The 20,864-nt window shown below is 41.4% G+C and overlaps 1 protein-coding gene across 2 annotated transcripts in view; it reads left to right on the top strand.

Annotated features, from left to right (window-relative positions):
• The window catches only part of DZIP1 (DAZ interacting zinc finger protein 1), a 54,042-nt gene that overhangs the window by 26,853 nt on the left and 6,325 nt on the right, over positions 1 to 20,864 (top strand). For both annotated transcript variants that reach the window (XM_060129147.1, XM_060129146.1), the window contains 9 exons: positions 964 to 1,104; positions 1,552 to 1,600; positions 3,089 to 3,145; positions 5,442 to 5,498; positions 11,074 to 11,133; positions 15,780 to 15,919; positions 19,045 to 19,207; positions 19,498 to 19,627; positions 20,319 to 20,372. In XM_060129147.1, coding sequence (XP_059985130.1) covers positions 964 to 1,104; positions 1,552 to 1,600; positions 3,089 to 3,145; positions 5,442 to 5,498; positions 11,074 to 11,133; positions 15,780 to 15,919; positions 19,045 to 19,207; positions 19,498 to 19,627; positions 20,319 to 20,372 — 851 coding nt within the window. The remainder of the gene's footprint in view (positions 1 to 963; positions 1,105 to 1,551; positions 1,601 to 3,088; positions 3,146 to 5,441; positions 5,499 to 11,073; positions 11,134 to 15,779; positions 15,920 to 19,044; positions 19,208 to 19,497; positions 19,628 to 20,318; positions 20,373 to 20,864) is intronic.

The following is a 20,864-nucleotide window of genomic DNA, read 5'->3' as shown; positions in this document are numbered from 1 at the left end:
ATCTGAACAACGAGGTCAAAACTTGGATCCATGAGGCTGTGGTGTGGATTCAACAAGATGAAATGCTTAACGCAGCCTCTACACGTGTTGAGTGTCTGTTAAAAAAAACCTCGCCAGTTAGGAAATGCTGCTCCAGGCACTCTCTGTGCTTCTCTCAGACACAGTTACCCCCCTTTATTTGACCTGCACATCCCTGTCTCTGTTTTCAGGCCGTAGGCTTGGAATATCCTTAGTGCCATTTACCAAGGGTATTTTCTCTTCTGTTTAAGCAACTTCCGAAGTTGTTTTAAGAATGTTTCCTTAAATTATTGAAAACAAATTCTTGAATTCTTGTCCAGTATTTGATCTTCCCTGAGGTTAAGTCTCAAAAGATGAATCTGTGCATCTTTGGATCTGTTTTCTGCTTCTCTTCCTTCTGTTCCCTCCCTCCCTCCCTTCCCCCTCCCCCTCCCCCTCCCTCCCTTCCTCTTTTCCTCTACCCCCAACGCCCTCCACCTCCCATTTCTCAGTAAATATTTATTGAGAACCTGCTAAGATCCAGAGACCTTGCTAGTTGCTGGGCGTATAAAATAATTCAAGCGGGCTCTCCGGCCCAGGGAGTGCACTTTCCAGCTGGGATGATGCATGTGGATGTGTGAGAACAGTACTGCGTGGGGTTGGAGCTGCTCTGAGGGAGAAGCCTTGATCCTTATCCTTGCTCATCCCTGTGTGATTTCATGTAACAGCTCAGGTTCCCTCCGCTGTTCACATCATCAGTGTTGGCTTTCTTGGGCCGTGAGCTCCCTGGGAACAGAGATGAAGCCCCTTGTATGGCCAGGGCCTTCATACACGGTGATCAGAGAGTTATTCAGTGTGTAGATAACATAGGCCAGCAAGAAGGTACGGCATGTATATACAAACTGCCAAAAGAAGAAATTTACATGCAGTTTGCAGATGAATGCCTTTCTTCATTGGTTTTTCCAGCTCCTGTCACATATAGAGAAACTTCGAACCTCAATGATAGATGATCTAAATGCAAGTAATGTATTCTACAAGAAAAGGATAGAAGAGCTAGGGCAGAGGCTCCAGGAGCAGAAGGAGCTGATCATCACTCAGAGACAACAGGTATTTTGGAGTAATATTGGCACCATTTTTATGTAAACAGTGCAGTTTATCTAAGAACATGTGTTTTTATTTTAGAGCACTTGTAAGATGGATAAGATAAGGAAGATAGAATATTTTTTCCCCTGTGGTTGTTTGTATAAGTAAATAAAATAATGTTTAAAGGTATTTTAAAATACCGTAGAGCAATCAGATTTATTCAGTTAGAATTCAGAATAAATGTGAAGGTAGCTAAAATTTCTTTTGGTAATTCCTTACCAAAAGAAGCAGCTGAATCCAAATGTTGCTTTTATAAAACATTTGCCTCCATGTCATTAAAGTCCACATGTCCTGTGTCTTTGGAGGATTTAGTGAAAAGGGTCATTTACTGAGTACAGTGTCTGTCCATTATCCAGTTATGTCCCCGTCTAGTTCAAACATGGATCACTGAAAGACTGTTCTTCTTTGCAGATTAAAGAGTTTACCAGTAAACCATTAAACAGTGTCAGTGAACCCAGAGGTAAGTGGACCAGGATCCCAGCGCTGGAGGCAAGGCGGGCCTCCCTAACCGTGTGCTGGACTTCAGAAGAATGTTGGGCCGCGATGGTTCATGAGTGCTAAGATGTGCTAAGTTGTGCTAATCACAACCCAGAGAGTTGAAGAATTTTAAATACCTAAACGGTCATAGAATGGTCTCGTATCCTTTTTATCAGAATATCGTCATGCACATAATACATGCTTAGTAAGTGTACCTCTGGATGGATGTGCAATAAGACGCCTTATGATTAAAAGTACGGAGTCTGGGGAGACCGGGTTCAACTCCCATCTCTGGCACTATGTAGCTTTGTGAGCCACTGCCCCGGTTTCCTCAGCTCTAAAGCGGGAATATCAGTAGTAATTACATCTTAGGCTTGTTACAGGATGAAATGGGAGAACATGTATAAAGAGCACCTGTTAAACACTCATGAGTGTTGGCTATCGTTATTAATATTAAACTCTTAATTATCCTAAAGTGCTATAGTGGCTTGCTGCACGATTCTGCATTGTGGTAGGCTGGGGTTACGGGTTTGTTCTAAGTATAGTGGGGGGATATACAACCTACTGATGGTAGCAGTGATAGCCATCCATCTCCGTGTCATTCAAGAGCTAGTCTAGAAGGGGGGCTGGGAGCCAGAAGTGCAGGGTCTCCCAATACAGCGTAAAGCTTGCCTTTTGCCCGGTTTTCTTCCGAGTGATCCCAGTCTTGGTTCCTGTACATCTCAGGTTATTAAGGCATCTTTGTTTACTTGAGGGATGCCAACTGGGGATTGATAATGGGTGTTATGAGCTGGGTTTCCTCCCTGTTTCTGGGGGCCATGGGAGATACGGGCATATCTCGGAAATATTGCAGGTTCAGTTCCAGACCACTGCAATTAAGCCAATAATCACAATAAAGTGAGTCACACAAATTTTTTTGGTTTCCCAGTGCATAATAAAAGTTAATGTTTATACTATACTGTAGTCTATTAAGCATACAATAGCATTATGTCTAAAAAAATGCACATACCTTAATTTAAAAATACTGTATTGCTAAAAATGCTAACCATCACCTGACAACGCAGGGTTGCCACAAACCTTCAATTGGTTAAAAATGCAGCATCTTCGAAATACAATAAAGTGCAATAAGATGAGGTATGCCTGTACATTGACCTACACACTTGTTTCCCTCGTTTTGAGATAAAGGTTTGGGAAGGGTGGTGGTTCCCTATAACTTCTCTTGGAATAGTAAGAGTTCAGGTAGTGAGGAATAACTGTATAATTACTTAGACAGCATACACATTTGAAAAATAACTTTTAGAAAAAAGTTAGCTTTAAAAGATGTATGTTAAACATCTTTTTTTGGTAAGTCGCTATATGTTGGTAAATTTCATTGCTTTTTTGGGGGGGGAAATATTAGGATATGCACTAGCAAAATATAGCCCATAACTTGTGATTTTTGTTATTAATTTACTTTTTTTTGTTATTTCAGGGAATCCTTTAACCTGGCAAACTTTTGAATCTAAGCCGACTACCCCAACTGTACCTAGTAAGTTTCTATAATAGGCTCAGGGTTCTAAAGATATTTTTAAAGTGCTAAACCCGTACATCACTTCTACTTACTATTTTTAGAGACATGTCTTTGAACATCAGTGTGTTTGGAGATTATATAATGATCTATTTTGGTTCCCGGATTTGACCTAGTTCTACAACCCAATATTGTAAATATCCGTGTGATTTGGGTTAGCCATACCTGTTACCTTACTGTTACCTCATCACCTTACCTGTTAACCTTATTCGCCTAATAAAGGAACAACTAGAAGTTCTTCGCCATCGCTGCAGTTTGTACTCTTGGCTTTCCCAAGGTCATACACTGTGACCACGTGACTGTGTGTGGTGGCCACCACATTTTGGCATCACTGAGACCCAGTGCTGCAGGGTTTGACGCGATGATCCCACCAGTCGCTCACTTGAAGTCAGCTCAGCACAGCTGTCTTCCGGAGCTGTCAGGATCTGGCCAGAATCCAAAAAGACATAATCTGTACAGTTCAAAATGGACAGATTGTTTTCTTAATAATAAATAGTTGAAATATTTTTGTTTCCATTCAAGAAAGCATGTGTACAGGATCTGAATAACGGGGGAGAGGGCCTGCACTGAGGCCGGGCACTGAACAACCATTCATATGGGCCCAGGACTTGTGATGATGAAAGGACATTGATGAGCGTGTTTGGGAATTTGGCACAATTGACTGGAAAGGGCTCATTGTTTTAACTGCTCAGCTGCTTCTTGAGGCCTCTTGATGTTGCTTCTGGAAGCTGAAGAGGTTGAGAGGTACTCAGGAGGAGAGGGTAGTTTAAGTGCCAGGAGTAGAGCTGAGGGGAGAACAGAAGCATTTCAGAGAAGTATGGAAGTTTAAAAGACACTCAATTATTGTTTATACTTTAATTATACTTAGCACAATATTGGAACAATAATGTGTTCCAATAAAACTTTATTTACAAAAACAGGTAGGGGCTGGTATATCCCACAGGCTGTAGTTTACCAAACCTGGGTCTAGATTAGCAAGTTGTAAATGGGTTTGAAGGCCATATTTCCAGAATTGTTAGCAGTTTACCCATAGTTAGGAGTTGAACACTTTCACACTAGCCATTGTAAAGACAAAATTGTATGCCTATAGGGTAGCTGAAGTTTGTGGCCAGTATTTTTTAGAATAGGATTAGAATTAAAGATCTATTCTAATAAGCTCGGGAAAGAGTCAGTAAACTAATAGATAAATAAATAAATAGTTGAGAGAGGAATCTCCGATAGGAATTGTCAAATATTGGAAGAGAGGCTGTGGAATCTAATTTTCTGAGATATTTTGAAGTACAGGGTGTTCAGTCTTACTTGAATCAGGTGTACTCCTCTCTGAAGGCTGTGGCTGAATTAATGCCTTCTCACGGTGTCTTCCAGCCCAGTGATTGGGGTAGTCTTTTTAATTGGTTTATTGTACATGAATATTCATAGCAGCATTATTCATAATAGCTAAAAAGTGGAAACAACCCAAATGTCCATCAACTAATGAAAAGATAAATAAAACGTTATCTGTCCATACAGTGGAACATTATTTGGCCATAAAAGTACACGCTGATGCTGACACATGCTACAACATGGATGAACCTTGAAAACACGATGCTAAGTTAAAGGAGCCGATTACAGAGGACCACATATCTAATTGTATGATTCCGTTTCTATGAAAGGACCAGAACAGGCAAATCCATAGAGACAGAAAGTAGATCAGTGGTTGCCAGGGGCTGGGGGGAGGGAGAGATGGGGCTAATAGATACGGGTATTTTTGGGAGGTGTACATGTGGTGAGAATGTTCAAGAATTAGGTAGTGGTTACGGCTGTACAACTCTGTGACTGTATTTTTTTTTAATTTAATTGAAGTATAGTTGACTTACAATGTTGTGTTTAATTTCTGCTGTACAGCAAAGTTACTCAGTTATACATAAATATTCTTTTTCATATTCTTTTCCATTACGGATTATCACAGGGTATTGGATATAGTTAGTTCCCTGTGCTATACAGTACGACCTTGTTGTTTATCCATCCTATGTATAATAGTTTGCCTCTTTGACTATGTTAAAACCCACTGAATTGTATATTTTAAGAGGGTGAATTATATTTCAATAGGCTGTTATTTAGAAATTGGTTTAGGTTAGTCGGTAATATCTTTGTCTTTTGTCCCTCATCGTCTGTATATATCTTGACTAATTTGACGAGTATTTGGCTGTCATCATGTTCAGGTGCTGACGCTATAATTACAGAACGCTGTGAGCTTTTTCTTTTTATGCTTTTTCAGTGAATGCCCCAGCCCCACAGACTTTGGATGCTAAGTCAAGTCTAACAATGGCACATGGTAAGTTTCAGCAACGCCTCAGCGTTTTATGTACAGTTTCCACCCTGAGTTAGGTAACTTATTAACTGAAAGTGCTTCTGTGTGGGGTAATTATGCAAACAAAACATTTTGGTGAATGTAAAACAGTTAATGAAACTGCAGTCTTCCTACATAATGCTACTGTGAACTGATCATACCCACCAGTCGTAAAGTATAAAACGTATCTACTGCTGGGCTCACATGTACAGATTTTAGCTCTGGGTAGTACTTGGATCATTTATGATATTTGGGGGAAAGTCATAGGTATTGGGTAAGAGGATGACTTTCTACTAGACCAGCCAACCAGCACATGCCACAGGGCATATGTGACTGTTTTTATAACTTTCAATGTGGCAGCAAGTCACCTCTTTTAAACAAACAGTTTCAGTGATTGGTTGGAAAAAAGCTAGAAAAGACATGTGATGGAAACCAAAAGAAAAAAGTAGGAACCACTGGATGGAACTGCCGCCAGGATCCAGTTCTTGGCCCAGGCCACAGACTGGTAATTGTTACTAACATGATCCAGTAGACAGGGTGAATATTTAGGCCACAGACTGGTAATTGTTACTAACTGATCCAGTAGACAGGGTGAATATTTATAGACATGTTTTATTTTTATACAGCTAAGGTGCTAATAGTTTTTATAGTATCTTTTTCATATATTGTTTTCCTAAGGTCTGCTGTATATTAAATGAATTAGGATGGGAGGGGGACCACCTTTTTCCTGCCTTACCTACAAATGCTTCTGGAATCTAATGATTACTTCATTCCACTTTTCTTTTCAGCCTGTTAGTTAGGACTTAAATCCATGGTCAGTCGAGTTGGACTTTTTTGTCTTCATAAATATTTTGGCCCATATATCATGGCCTTTTGTAATTATCGTTTTTACTCACTGACTGACTCATGAAGTGTTTATTGCCCCTTATTTTTTTTCCTAAGATCATTTCAGGTGGATCGGTTCCCTTTGGCATGTGTTTATAATACGTACTGCATAAATTCTTCACATATTGGATGTTACTATTTACAAGTGTTTAGAACATGCAGGGTTTTTTCCTTTGAACCAGTAACAGAGATAAAATGTATGTTTGACCTGTAGAAATTTCTTTAATATTGAAGATATGAGAAAATTATCTCCAGCAATTATTCTCTATTCATTTTATTTAGGTCAGGTCTAAAGTCTCTCTGTTGCCTCCTTTTTTAAGGTTGATTTTTTTCCACTCTTTTTGAGATTCTGTTCCCATATAGGTCCATTACAGAGTACTGAATAGAGTTCCCTGTGCTGTTCAGTAGTAGTAGTTGATTTTTACAAGGCATTGCTGGCTACTTCTTTTTTGTACCTCAACACGTGCTTTCGTTTCTTTTGTTTCCCACCTTGTTCTTGTGAGCCTCCTATCTGGCATTACACGAGGGCCCTATTTTCTTCGTTTTATATTTTTGGTACCCGATAAAGGATGCATACAGTAGGCATGTAATGCTCTCTGGGGCTGATTCTGTCAGTCCTAGAGCACTGTGTCCTGTGTGGACCCTGGCCTGAATCAGCCATGCCCCCTTGCTGGCATCTGTTGGGATTGAAATGCTCGTTTTAAATGCCAGCCAGACCTGGCACGAGGCCCACAGCCCTTGGATTGGGATCAAAGCTGATTTGTGAGCATCTCAATGGGCAGGGGCAGAGGAGGAGGCTTGGTGGCGGCCCACTGCCTGGCCACCCCCAGCTGTGGCAGCTTCCCCGGGTGCTGGGGGGCAGGGGCACAGGGAGGGTTGGTCACGTATCGCACAGCGTTAATTAGCCCAACTTCCTCTCTGTCTTTCCCTTTGTTCTATCTCAAAGCTTGATGAGGTCCTTTACCATGAAAAAGCTCATGATTCCTCACCGGCTGAGGTTGGGTTCCCTGGGACGCAGACTCCGGGCTGGAGGTTTGCGGGTGCTCTCTGGGCAGTGCTCTCAGACAACACCTGTGAGAGAAGCAGGGTTGGGCGTTAAAGGGGTGTTGATCCCAGACGCAGCTGCAGCGGAGGCCTCAGCAGGTCTGACCAGGAGCTTTAGAGCTGGGGTGGGCACTTGGGAATTTTCCTGGATCGAGGCCGTCAGTTGTAAGACATGGGTTGCCCCTGGGAGGGGGCACGCTCCTTTCAGCTGAGACAAAGCAAAAAGTAGGAGCGAAAGGTAGCAGGAAAGCACTGGATGTGAGCTATTGGTGCAGACGAATTGTTTGGCTGAGCATAGAGTATGCAAGAGATTTGAGGGGCTTCCCTGGTGGCACAGTGGTTGAGAGTCCACCTGCCGATGCAGGGGACACGGGTTCGTGCCCCGGTCCAGGAAGATCCCACATGCCGCGGAGCGGCTGGGCCCGTGAGCCATGGCCGCTGAGCCTGCGCGTCCAGAGCCTGTGCTCCGCGACGGGAGAGGCCACAACAGTGAGAGGCCCGCGTACCACAAAAAAAAAAAAGAGATCTGAGGGACAGGCTGGTTTAGGTTGTTCACGGCAGCCACTGAGTGCTGGGCTGAAACTGTTTGGGTCATCCTTGTGGCATTTTGTAGCGGCTGAACGTTCTGAGGCTAAGCATGGCAGGATTGGAGAGCTGGGCTGCAGGAAGCTTAGCCTGACCGATGCGTTCAAAGAACCTGAGCTGGGAGATCACTTGGGTATGTTAGAAATAGTCTAAGAGATTCCTCACCTAAGAATCGGGTTGTGGTGATGAAACAGAAGGAAATGGATGTAACAGCTGTTCCATGGGATTGGTGGTAAGTGATTGGGGGCCGAAGGTGAGAGAAGGCTCAGAACATGATGAGCTCAGGTACTGGGTGGACGGTGGTGTCATTCAGAAAATTCCAGAAGACAAACCCAGCAGCACCCGTAGGGAAGCACTGGGGCTTCGTGGCCAAGAGTCTGGAGTTTGGAAGCAGACAGTCTGGTTTCACGGTTGACTAACGAAACTGTAGGGGCCTAGGTTTACCTTACCTGCCAAATGGGGAGAAGAGTCTTGGCTACTTCAGTGGGCTGCAGTACGCACAGAATGAAGCAAGGCCTTTGGAGCAAAAGCCACTGAGCAAGCACTGGCGAACCGTTAGCTTCTAGGGTAGGGGTGATGAGGTCCAACAGAGTCAGCCAGTGGAGAGAGGGCTTGGTGAAAGTCTGGGAGTTTTTCTTCTGGAGGTAATGGTGGGAGACCGACATAAGGATTTTTCTGGCGGCCTTTGGCAAGTTCGGAGGGGAAACTCAAGCCCCCAAGAGTTTCAGCTCTCACCCTGGAGATCTCAGCTCGGGGCAGGAACTGGAGGCTGGACCTGTGGCTTATAAAGCATGAGAATGGCAGGCCTTCCCTCCCAATTTGGGACATCAGTCTGCTGTGGGAGCTGGGGTCTGGTCAACCTCACTTCCTCAGCCTTTATTATTATAGGAGCCCAGGTTCGGGAATCTGCCCCTCCTCCTCCCTCTTCATCGCTGCAGGAAATGTCAGATTTTGACAATTAATCCTGACTCAAGAGATAAGTCATAGGATTATCCCTGTAATATAATGATAATAAAATACATATGATGATTTTGTAAAATTTTATAAAACTTTTCCTCATAACTTTATTCTTGTCATTTTCATAAAGTACAATAAAATATAAACCATGTGAATTAAAAAAATGAGATTAGCTTAATCCTCCTAAAACCTGTTTTCAGCAGTTCAAACTAGTAGAATAGTCTGTTTGTATAACTTTATTTTTTAAATTTTTAAATTTTTTATTGAGGTATAGTTGACGTATAACATATTAATTTCAGGTGTACGATATAATGATTTGACATTTGTATATGTTGCAAAATGATCACCACAATAAGTCTAGGGCTTCCCTGGTGGCGCAGTGGTTGAGAGTCCGCCTGCCGATGCAGGGCACGCAGGTTCGCGCCTCGGTCCGGGAAGATCCCACATGCCGCGGAGCGGCTGGGCCCGTGAGCCATGGCCGCTGAGCCTGCACGTCCGGAGCCTGTGCTCCGCAACGGGAGGGGCCACGGCAGTGAGAGGCCCGCGTACCGCAAAAAAATAAGTCTAGTTAACATCCCTTGCCACACATAGGTACACATTTTTTTTCTTTATTTGTATAACTTTAAAATCTTGATGCTGAATAACAAATATGAAAGCACCTTTTTGGTGTTCAACAGTTGTGTTACATGGAATTACATGCTCCTTTGTGGGGCCATGTTTACATTTCAAAATTAAAGTGGACTCCTATTTACTATAGGCTGTGTTCCGAAAGTTCATTTGAAAGTAGTTTAAAATGCATTTCTCCCATACAGTCAACGTCAGATATGTTGAGTAGATTGCTGAACAAGCTGTAAGAGCCTATTTTTAAACACCTAAATATAATACGTATTTATTTGTATATTCCTGTTACATGTGTGTGTATGTGTATATTTGTATATGCCTAAAATAGAGTATCAGAAACACCCTTTAGTAAATCAAAAGCCAGACCTTCCAAGTAGGAGGTAGTAAATCCGAGGTGATACGTGCAAAGCTCTTAGGTCTGTGCCTGGCAGCCCGGTGAGCACGCAGGAATTGTTGCTATCATTAGCCTCCCCACTCGCCCACCCTGGGGTCTGGTGGCAGGATGAAATGACCCCCGTTTTGTGGGAGCAGGTGGAGAGCTCTCTGGGCAGGTGCCCCATGTCAGTCTCCAGGCTGAAGATGAGAGGCCCAGGCACCTCCTAAGTCAGACTTTTGGTTGCATTTCATTCTGTGCCTAATACCTGACTGCTGTGGTTAGTTAGACCTTCAGCCAAAACCTGGAGAACCAAGAAGGAGCTTTCCCTCTGTTGATCGGATGGGGTTTGCTTTATCTGTGCTGCCTGCGGGTTTCCTTGTGTGGACACAGTGACATTTCCCTGGGAAGTCACCCAGAGGCCTCATCTCCACCGGCCACTGTTCTGGGGTGGGATTGGGAAAAGCCCATCTTCGTTTCTCATCTCCTCACCTTCACCCTGGTGACTCTCTGGGAGCAGAACTAGGTCTTGAAACGTGGTTTAGGGACACGAAGGTGTATAAGAATGGGTCTTGCTCCTACTGCTGACCCCAGGATACCTCTCCTTGCCCTTTTACCATTCTGGTCCTTCCACTTAAAGACCCTGGGGCTGGCAAGAAGTGGGAATCCCAAGGCCCTGGGAATTTTTTATCTTTGGAAATTGAATATTTTTAATAATTTTCTATCTAGCCACCTGGTCAAGATACAAGGAAAATATTTTTAGGGATAAGTGAAGGAGATCTTTTGCAGTTGTGTTCTTGTGCCTTAAAAAAATCATGTCTGGCACTAAGTTGATGAGCAATAAATTTTAACTTTATTATTTAAAATGTAATTTCCTGAGAGTGGAGTTAACAGAAAATACGTAGCAAGGGAGGATACTATGGAAAGGCGACCAGCTTTAACTGGCTGCCTTAATATTTTTTTCCCAGTAGATTCTTGCTATTTTAGGCATGGTTAAAATACTGTGGAACGATATCTTTCAAAATTGTTTGAAAGGAACTAATTTTACTTTGCTGTCGTCCTATTTGTACTATTCTTATTTTTCCTCATTAATAGAACAGGCATTCTCATCGCACATACTGGAACCAATAGAAGAACTTTCAGAGGAAGAAAAAGGTAACAAAGAGGGGTTATATCTGCATCAATCACATTTAGTTGCTAAAACCCAAGCCTCGGAAGTATGGTTCAGTGGTTTTTATGGTAGTGTATCAAAATGAGGGAAGACATTTAGGTTTGGATTACATTTTCAATCCACATGTAGTATTCTGTCATCCTATTCCCCCAATGTGCTGTTATATTTTTCCCCCACTTTACTGTTTCTTAACATATGAATAAGAAATTTCCTGTGTCAGTGAACTTGAAAAAAGATTTTAAGCCTTTATGTCAATGCAGAGATTTTTTGATCAGATGACAAGTCGACACAGTTGTGTGCCAAATTATACAAAAATATTCATATCACAGTAGTTATTTCTCATGCCCTGAATCTATGAAATGAATAGGTGAAGTGCCCATTTCAAAAATTGTTTTTAATAACAAGGAAGGCATAATGTCTAAGCTCTGAATGTGGAATATTTACATGCAGAATATCTTAATGGCAGAATTTGGGAGCTGTTACAGGTTTGGGGAGATAATTAAGATTATGACTGCTTCCTCATCTTATTTGGTAGTAATAATAAAACTTATTTTCTACCAACTAATCTTTGAAGCTTATGAATATTTACATTATTAAGAATATTTTCTAATGCTAGATTTATCCTAAAACAATTATGTTCGAATCAGTTTATCATAATTTTCTCCTTAGTAATAATAATGCTTTACCATATTTCGCTTCTTTAGGAGAAAACAAATTGTTAATATTTACGTGGGCTCTGGTTTTGTCATTTTTGTTAGGAAGAGAAGTAAAATTATATGTTCTAGTATGTAAATTCCTGATATTTGTTATAACTGCTTATGTGTTCTCTAGACAGTTTCCAGTTTGTTTGTTTGTTTGTTTGTTTGTACAAGGCTACAAATTGAGAAGGGACTACATCAGGCATATCTATAACATCTACATGATGTGTATTTTCATTTTACTTGCATGTAACATGCTTTCTGTCTCCTACATAAGTATCATTTATTGATGTCTGAAACCCAAAATCCCTTATTCTCAAAAGAATCTATGAAACGTATCAGGAGGTTCATAGATAGGGTCCAAAATTTTGAAACTGGAATCGCAAGTCATATAGTTCACACTCATTTAAAAACGAGTCAGCTGGTTTCCAAGAGGAACCCTGATTTGTCCATCATCCCCATTTCAGTTCCAGGTTTCACCCACTGCATAATCTGCCTGTGTTTCTTTTAGAAGGCTACCTAGACCATGTAAGGCATGAGTTAGGGATCGTTGACAGCAAACACCATCATCGGCTGTTGCCACATTTAGGGAGCTGAGTTGGGAAAGAAAATAATCTTTGCCACCCTCCACGCGTTCAGACACAGCTCTGGTGAGGGACGAGAAAGTGCTGAGGACCGCTGAGAACAGCCAAGTCCCAGCGCACTGTCACAGAAACCAGTGACCGCATCTTTCTGGTGCCTCCGTGGAGCCAGCATGCTGGCAGCAGATTGATTGCCATCAATAAATGCCTCAGCTTGTGCTAACATTTGCAGGCAAAGGCCTGTGCAGATAAATCTTAGCAATGGTTTGCAAAAACAGTACAACTTTTTACCAAGAAGTAACTCACATGAGACTGTTTCTTCATCCTTACTTTCTGACAGTTGTGTTGAGACAGACTTGATCTTGCCGTTCTGTAAGATGTTAGAATGTGAGGGCCAGGAGGGATCTTAGGGGCTATTTTATTTTTCAGAAACTTGAAATATGGGGGGATTAGGAGCTTACTCCAGGTCGTCGAGTTTAATTAGTGACAGTGCTGGAACTAAAGTCCAGGTTTTCTGTTTTCCGTAGTTTAATGCAAAGAACAAAGAGATGGAGGAAGGCAAACTGGTCCGGCCTTTGCAGGACTGGCTGGGTCGCCTTTGGGGAAGTCTCTTTACCTCTGGTTTTAGAGTCCTCTTGTGAATAATGAGGAGATTGAGTACTAGATGATCAAGTCCCCTCCAACTCAGAAATTCTGTTGTGTTTTGCTTCGTTTTGCTTTTTGTGCATTTGTTTTGTTTTTTTACTACTTGCTTTGTGCTACAATTATTTGCTTACCATAAATGGTGTGTTGTAAGTCTGATGTAACTGATCACACGTGTGCGTTAGTCTGGCCATCTGCTTGGGCATGCTTTAAAATTTTTAATTGGAGGAAATGCTGATCTCTAGAATATTTTGTCTTGTTGATCTTGGTGAGCAGTACGTGCTTTATTTAAAATCTTCAGCTCTGATTGTCTTGCAAGTAATTCATTTCACCTTTACATGAAAACTTTATTATTATTTTTTCCTACCCACTCTACCTTCTTTCTCTCGCTTCTGTCGGCCAGCCCCAGCCTTGTAAGAGTTCTTCCTATCGAGGGTTTTCTAATTATTCACAAATGGCTTTCCAAAGCGAGCACAAACAGGTAAAGGGAATTTGAGGACAGAGGGAAATGTTTAATCTTCCATCATTTGGGGGAACTTGGACATCAAAATGAACTTGTCTTCGGGGGTTGAGGGTGAACCCGGAGCAGTCCGCAAATGAATTCAGTTACTGCCATCAAAGGCCTTGCAACTCTTCTAGACTGGCCAATCCATCTGGGCATCACTTGACCCCTGCATGTGGCCCCATGTCCCAGAGCCTCTCTTCAAGCTGTGCTTCTGTGTCATTCCTTATATCTGAGATGCTGCCCAAAGAATTTTCTTTGCCTAATTGGGGTGGGAGGCGCATCTATTTCCATGGTAGCTCCATGACTTCCAGGTTCTCTCCTGGTACGTCCTTTTACTTTTAGCCCCAGACAGTTGCAGACTTGATGGCCATCCAGCAGCCAAAGCCAGTGACAGCTGTGGCTGCAGCCAGGCCCTCTAGATTCTGATGGTTCAGTTCCTGGGACAGAAGTGTTTGTGTGTGTGTGTGTGTGTGTGGTTTCAGAATAGTGGAAAAACATTGGTGGGAAAACAACAGCGTGAATGCTGACAGTATAAAGTTTAAGATTACTTCTGATTTTGATGCATATAGAATCACATAAAATTTCATAATTTTGATTTAGCAAGCCACCAAAGCAAAGTATAGAAAAGCATCATCATGCAGGATTTTCCCTCCCGTTTAATGTACAGATAGTAATTTGACCAGTTTTGCCTTCAGCAAAACTGTTAATTAACGAACAGAAAGATTCTTTACTACTGGACTTGACTAGTATTTAGAAAACATCTTAACCAAAGGGCATATTTTCAAGATCTTCTGCAAATCCACATGCCATCAGAACCTAAAAATTCCATCTGCTGAGGTGAGTAAGACCACGGAACAATGGAGTATCTGTGAGGACCCGCCTGCAGCCCCAGACCTAGGCAGTGGCATCTGGTGCCCCCTCCTTTGGGCGAAGTTCTTTTGTTAGGAGAATAGACTTCAAATGATAATAGTATCATTGTCACATTCTCCCAGATCTGCCTTTGGATGTTCACGAAGGGTCTCAACTACCCAGCACTGAGCCTGTTTCCTTGAGGCTTCAGTTTCCTTTGACATAAGGACTCAGTTCTTCAAGGTCGTTGTAATCATGCCCCTTTCTCCAAACCCTCTTAAACTAGACGTTTTTTTGGTAGGGAATAAAAGGAATAAGGAAAGGAACATTAGGAGAATCTGGCCTGTTATTTTTCTTTGTTTTTAATTATAGGTTGTTTTAAGGAAAATATACTTTTCCTAAGACTTTTTTAATTTCGTTTTCATTTTGGTAAGTATTTTGAGAGGCATAATAATCTTCACATTTTGAAATTTTATGTGAACTTAACCTCCACTAAATTTATTATATAAATTTATTATATAAAAACTTAATTACTTAAAAGACATAGGGCTTTTTCTTCATTAAATGATACCTAAACTCTAACTGAATTTAGGAGTAATGAATTCTTGAGGAAGTAGTAAGAATAATTTTAGGATTAAACATTAAACTTCCAAATAAGTTTTTTTGACTTTGCTTCTCTAGAGACCTATTTCTCACATTATTTTCTAGCTATAATTTGATTAAGTGATCAAGAAAGTCTTTAAAGATACTGAAGTTTTGAAGCAGACTTAAGGTAGTTTTTTTTTTTTTTAAATAGCATTACTTGGGGCTTCCCTGGTGGCGCAGTGGTTGAGAGTCCGCCTGCTGATGCAGGGGACGTGGGTTCGTGCGCCGGTCCGGGAAGATCCCACATGCCTCAGAGCAGCTGGGCCCATGAGCCATGGCCACTGAGCCTGCGCGTCTGGAGCCTGTGCTCTGCAACGGGAGAGGCCACAACAGTGAGAGGCCCTCGTACTGCAAAAAAAAAAAAATATATATATATATATATATATATATATATAGCATTACTTGACTCTTTATTTTTATTTATTTTTTTAACATCTTTATTGGAGTATAATTGCTTTACAGTGATGTATTAGTTTCTGCTATATAACAAAGTGAATCAGCTATACATATACATATATCCCCATAAGGTAGTTTTAAAAGCTACAGTACTTAAGCATTATATATTGTGCTGAATGACTAAACTATTCAAAAACTTTAAAACATTATAAATGCTTGCTTGCTGTTTTGAAGTTGTGTTTTGCCATTTTCTGCTTAGAGGTTTAATGTATTTGTTTAATTCCTTTTTAATATGTTATAAAAACTTATTTCAGGAAAGGAAAATGAACAGAAATTAAATAACAAGATACATTTAAGGAAAACTTTGAAGAATAACCCTTCCCTCACTAAGGAAATAAGAACAGTCTTGGAGCAGAGTTTGGTGGAGAAACTGGAAACCTTGGGGATTAGTGCAGTAAGTTCACCCACTTTGGGAATATTTGCTGTTTTGTTTTGTCTGTTCGGCTGCACCACGTGGCTTGCGGGATCTTAGTTCCCCGATCAGGGATCGAACCCGGGCCATGGCAGTGAAAGTGCGGAGTCCTAATCAGTGGACTGACAGGGAATTCCCTATTTTGTTTTCTAAATAAGAAAGGATCAGAGAAGAGAAGAAGGCATGTCAGTTCTGTCACATATGGAGATCGGAGGCTAATGTGACATGATGCATTAAACACTTCAGCTGGCATTCACTGGGTGCCTGGCACCTTTCAGGGAGCTTTCCAGATAGTAACTCATTTAAACATAGAAACTAATCTCTTAGGTAGGTGACAATATCATCTGTATTTTACAGAGAGGTGAAGTAACTTGCTTCAGGTCACATGTTCGTGACGAAGGAGCCAGGGTTTGCATCCAGGCAGTTGCAGGGCGGCTTACATTCTGATGTTAACTCCGAATTACTGCCTGTTACAAAATCAGTGCTTAAGTACCCTTATTAAATGAATGGATGAATGAATTGTATTTCACGTTGTTGCCAGATTGAATCGTTCTGTACATCATGTTATATATACTCTTTGCTTTTTACATTTTTCATCGCATACATAAAATACACAAACTTAATTGAACAACCTGAATTTATATACCTGTGTGTGTGTATACATCACATGTGCAAATATGTATGTGTATGCAAAAGTATGTGTGTGCATGGAATGTGCACAGGTATGTGCACATGTACATGTGTGCATAACGTACATGCAATGCATGTATGTTTGTGTGGCTGTGTGTATGCAGGTCTGTGTGTATTTGCGCGTCTGTGGATATTGTGTATACGTGTGTGTGCACAAATCTGTGTATGTAGATATGTATACATGTATATACACATGTGCATGCATTTGTATGTATCTGAATGTATGTGTGTGTATACACATATACGTGTGTATACAGATTTGTATGTACGTGTGTGTGGGGGTTGTGTGTATGATCTGAACCACCACCCAGATCAAGAAAGAGATCCATCATTGCCAATACCCTAGAAGACTCTCTTTTGCTTTCCTTAGTCAATATAACTCCGTACTCCCCAGCCAGAGGTAATGGCTATTCTGACTTAGTTTTTTTTGTTCTTGAACCTCATAGGAGTGGCATCTTACACTGTTTTATTTTGCGTCACTTCTTTTGCTTATGATTTTTCCTGTAAGATTCATACTTACTGTTTCATTTAGCAGTAGTTCGTGGTATAGTATGCCATTGTATGAATATACAACATTTTCTCTATTCTCCTGTTGATGGACATTTGGATTTTCAGTTTGGGGCTCTTTTTGGCCATTACATTCTTGTGCATGTCTTTTGGTGGACACAGGCATTCCTTTCTCTTGGCTGTGTATTTAGGAATGAAATTGCTGAGTGTAAGAGTATACATGTTTAGTTTTAATAGGTGTAGCCAAATAATTTTCCAAAGTGTAAAACTTTACACTTTCCCTATCAGTGTGTGAGAGTTCCAGTTCCAGACTGCATATGGTTTTGGGGTTATATATTTTATTTGGAACGTTTCCTTTTATCCTAAGATTATAAAAACACGCTATATTTTTTTCCTAATGCTTACATAGTTTTTTTGTTTGTTTACTTTTTTTGTCTATCTGGGCTTTAACAATTAAGTTTGGAAACAATGAGTTAGAGATCTAACCTTATTTCCAGTTGGATCAGTTGTCTCAATATCTTTCGTTGAGTAATCCACCCTTTCCTCGTTTGTTCGAAATAGCAGTTTTATCATATAGGACATTTTTATGTACATTTGAATTTATTTTTGGACTTTCAACGGTTCTGCCCTTCCAACTATTTTTTCTATTCCTTTGCTAACACCATACTGGTTTAATTTTAGGAACTTTGTCCTGTACCTTAGTATCTGTTATAGGTCATGCCTTTTTCATTAGTCTTATTTCAAAAGTTTCTTGGCAGTTCTTCCATATTTTGTTTTCCAGTGAACTTTAGAAACAGCTGCTGCAGTTCCAGAATAACCCCTGTGGGGATTCTGATTGGAAATGCCTTAAATTTTGTGTATTATTTAGGAAGAACTGACATTTGTACAGTATCGGGTCTTTCCATCCAGCTGCAGGGTACAGGAAGACATATTGAACACCTGCTCACACAAACAGATGGTAGATCCATAATGACAGTCGATTGTAGGATGTGAAATGAAGGAAAAGTAGAGGGGAATGAATAACTGAGGTCAGAGAAAACTTCTTCTTGGAGGTAGCAGTTGATCTGATGATGGAGATTTCTGTCCCCTGGGCGACTGGGTGGGTGGTGGAGCCGCTTCCTGGGATGGGGAAGACTGAGGGGAATGGTGGGGAGGAGATGGGAGTGTGTGTGTGACACTGATATTGAATAAATGAATAAATAGCTCTTTAAGTGGTTTTCTTCTGTCTAGATACCCTTCAAATCCAGAAGAATTTTCTCAAATCACCTCTTAAATTATGGCATTTTCCTAATTGAAAACCTCTGAGGATTTTCACTTATCTGTGGAATAACCAACCTTTAAGCTTTTCATTTTGGCATCAGTCTCCTTTTCTGCTCTCCTCACCCATTCCTCTGTAGCATTAACCACTAGACATGCCTTGACTGTTTCTGTCCCATTGCCTGCCTTTCCCACAAGGTGATCCCACCCATCTGGAACACTCCCTCTTTTTACTTGTTTCACTCCACCCATCCTTCAGGCACAGCCCAACCTCCCCCGTAAGGCTTCTTGGCCCAGTGGGGCCTCTGACAGCCCCTCTCCCTGAATTCCTCTAGCCCTTGTGGACTCATTCAGTCCTTGTCACACACCTTGCACTGTTGGTTAATCAGTCACACACACGCCTTCCATGCATTTGGTCCTGGCCCCTACAGCCCCGTACCTTAGCCAGTCACGTACAATCATACACACACGTTATGTGTCCCACTGCCCCGTGAGCTCCTTTTGGGACCGGGACCGTGTGTTATATGTCAGGGCATCCCTCACCTTACATGCAGCAGTAAGGACGAAAGGTTGGCATGGTTAATGCTGACAAATGTCCATGAAATGAAAAACATCCCAGGATAATTGATTAACTTAACATTTTATTCCTTCAGGATATACGCGGTATTCCAAGTGACCACTTGAATAGAGTGCTAAGAACCGTAGAATCAGCAAGACATGAGCGAGAAAGACAAATACCTAACATTCAGCAAATTCGTGAATTCCTTGAAAATCAGGTCAGCCGTAAAACTGAGGAGAGAACACTACTGTCCACAGGTAAGCCTGCTACCAACTGCCATTTCATTTCTGCAGATGGGAGCAAAATAGAACAACCGTTTCATAATTTTCGATGGTTCACAAACCTTGGAACTTAATTGGCAACTCTATTATTGTTTGAACCATGAAATGTTGGGTCTTAGATTGTGTTTTTTACATTAAAAACCCCCTGTAGTGTGGAGTCTAGACCCTTGAGACAGGCTTGTTCGTTTCAGTGCCAGCATAGACAGTATTGTAGTATTTTATTCTGCTTTGCACATCATGGAGACTCACGAATGACACTATTCCAGACAGGTACAGTGCTTCTCAAGTGGACACCCTTTCAACTGGAGAAATAGCCAAAGCAATACATCTTCCTCTCAAAAGCAGACAGTTGGTTAGACAAAAACCTGTTTTTACCGATAGGACATCTGTTCCAAAGTGAGTATTTTCAAGCCTAAAATTTTTTTATTAACGTTCATCTCAGTCAGCTCGGGCCGCCATAACAAACTACCATAGACTGGGTGGCTTAAACAACAGAAATTTATTCTCTCACACTTCTGGAGGCTGGAAGTTTGAGATCAGGGTGCTGGCAGTCAGGTTCTGGTGAGGTTTCTCTTCCAGGACCCACAGATGGCCACCCTCTCACTGTGTCCTTACATGCCAGGGAAAGCAAGAGAGCCCTGGTCTCTCTTCGTCTTCTTACAAGGACACTAATTTCTTCATGTGGGCCCCATCCTCATGACCTCATCGAAACCTAATCACCCCATCTCCAGATACCATCACACTAAGGGTTAGGGCTTCAACATATGAATTTTAGGGGGTCACAAACATTCAGCCCACAGCAATGTTTGACCCAACAGAGAATCACACTTGGAATGCTTACCCATCTCTCGTTGTCTCAGGGAGAGTTGCTGCTGCTCACCCTTTAATAAAGCAAAAATCACCAATTCCTTAGAAATATATATATATATATTTTTTTTTTTTTTGGTACGCGGGCCTCTCACTGTTGTGGCCTCTCCCGCCGCGGAGCACAGGCCCCGGACGCGCAGGCTCAGCAGCCATAGCCCACGAAATCTGTTTTAAATTACATTATTCACTTACACCAGAAATATTTTTCTCTTGCTTTTAGAGTTAAGAAAAATATCACAGAAGATCATTTTCCCAGAAAGTCTTCAACTGTTGCGTGAGTACTGAGGGAGCAGGGGGTGGTGATGTTTAAAAATTCTTTTCACTGAACATTTCTTTCATTGTAAATTAGTATATTCATTGTGGTTCACTAGAGCCATAATTAGTACACATCATATTTAATCTGTGATTCCTTTGTTACATCTTTGTTCCTTTATCAGATATTACCTGGGTCAACAGTACTTATCCTGTGTGGCCTCCATTAACAAGGGGGACCACACGTGAGTCATTTCTGTTATTTTTTTCCCCCAACTGCCCACCTCCTGCCTGGTGTCTAGTAATGTTCGATAAATGCGTGATGTTGCTTTTTAATGTCTGGATCCATGATAGTGTAGCCGGATGATGTTTTAGTGTTCTAGCTCCTTGTGGAAGTTGATAATGGCCCTAGAACTTACTCTCTTAGGCTCTCTTATGATACTAAGAACCCTAGCTCAGTCATTCCTTAACTGTGGGACACTGATTCAGTGGCTTGCCTGTTAAAAAGGCTCTG

This window comes from Lagenorhynchus albirostris, chromosome 18 (genome assembly GCF_949774975.1).
Source record: "Lagenorhynchus albirostris chromosome 18, mLagAlb1.1, whole genome shotgun sequence".
In the NCBI taxonomy this organism is placed as follows: domain Eukaryota; kingdom Metazoa; phylum Chordata; class Mammalia; order Artiodactyla; family Delphinidae; genus Lagenorhynchus; species Lagenorhynchus albirostris.
The sequence above is the reverse complement of the archived record's forward strand: the minus strand, read 5'-3'. Positions and strand labels throughout refer to the sequence as shown.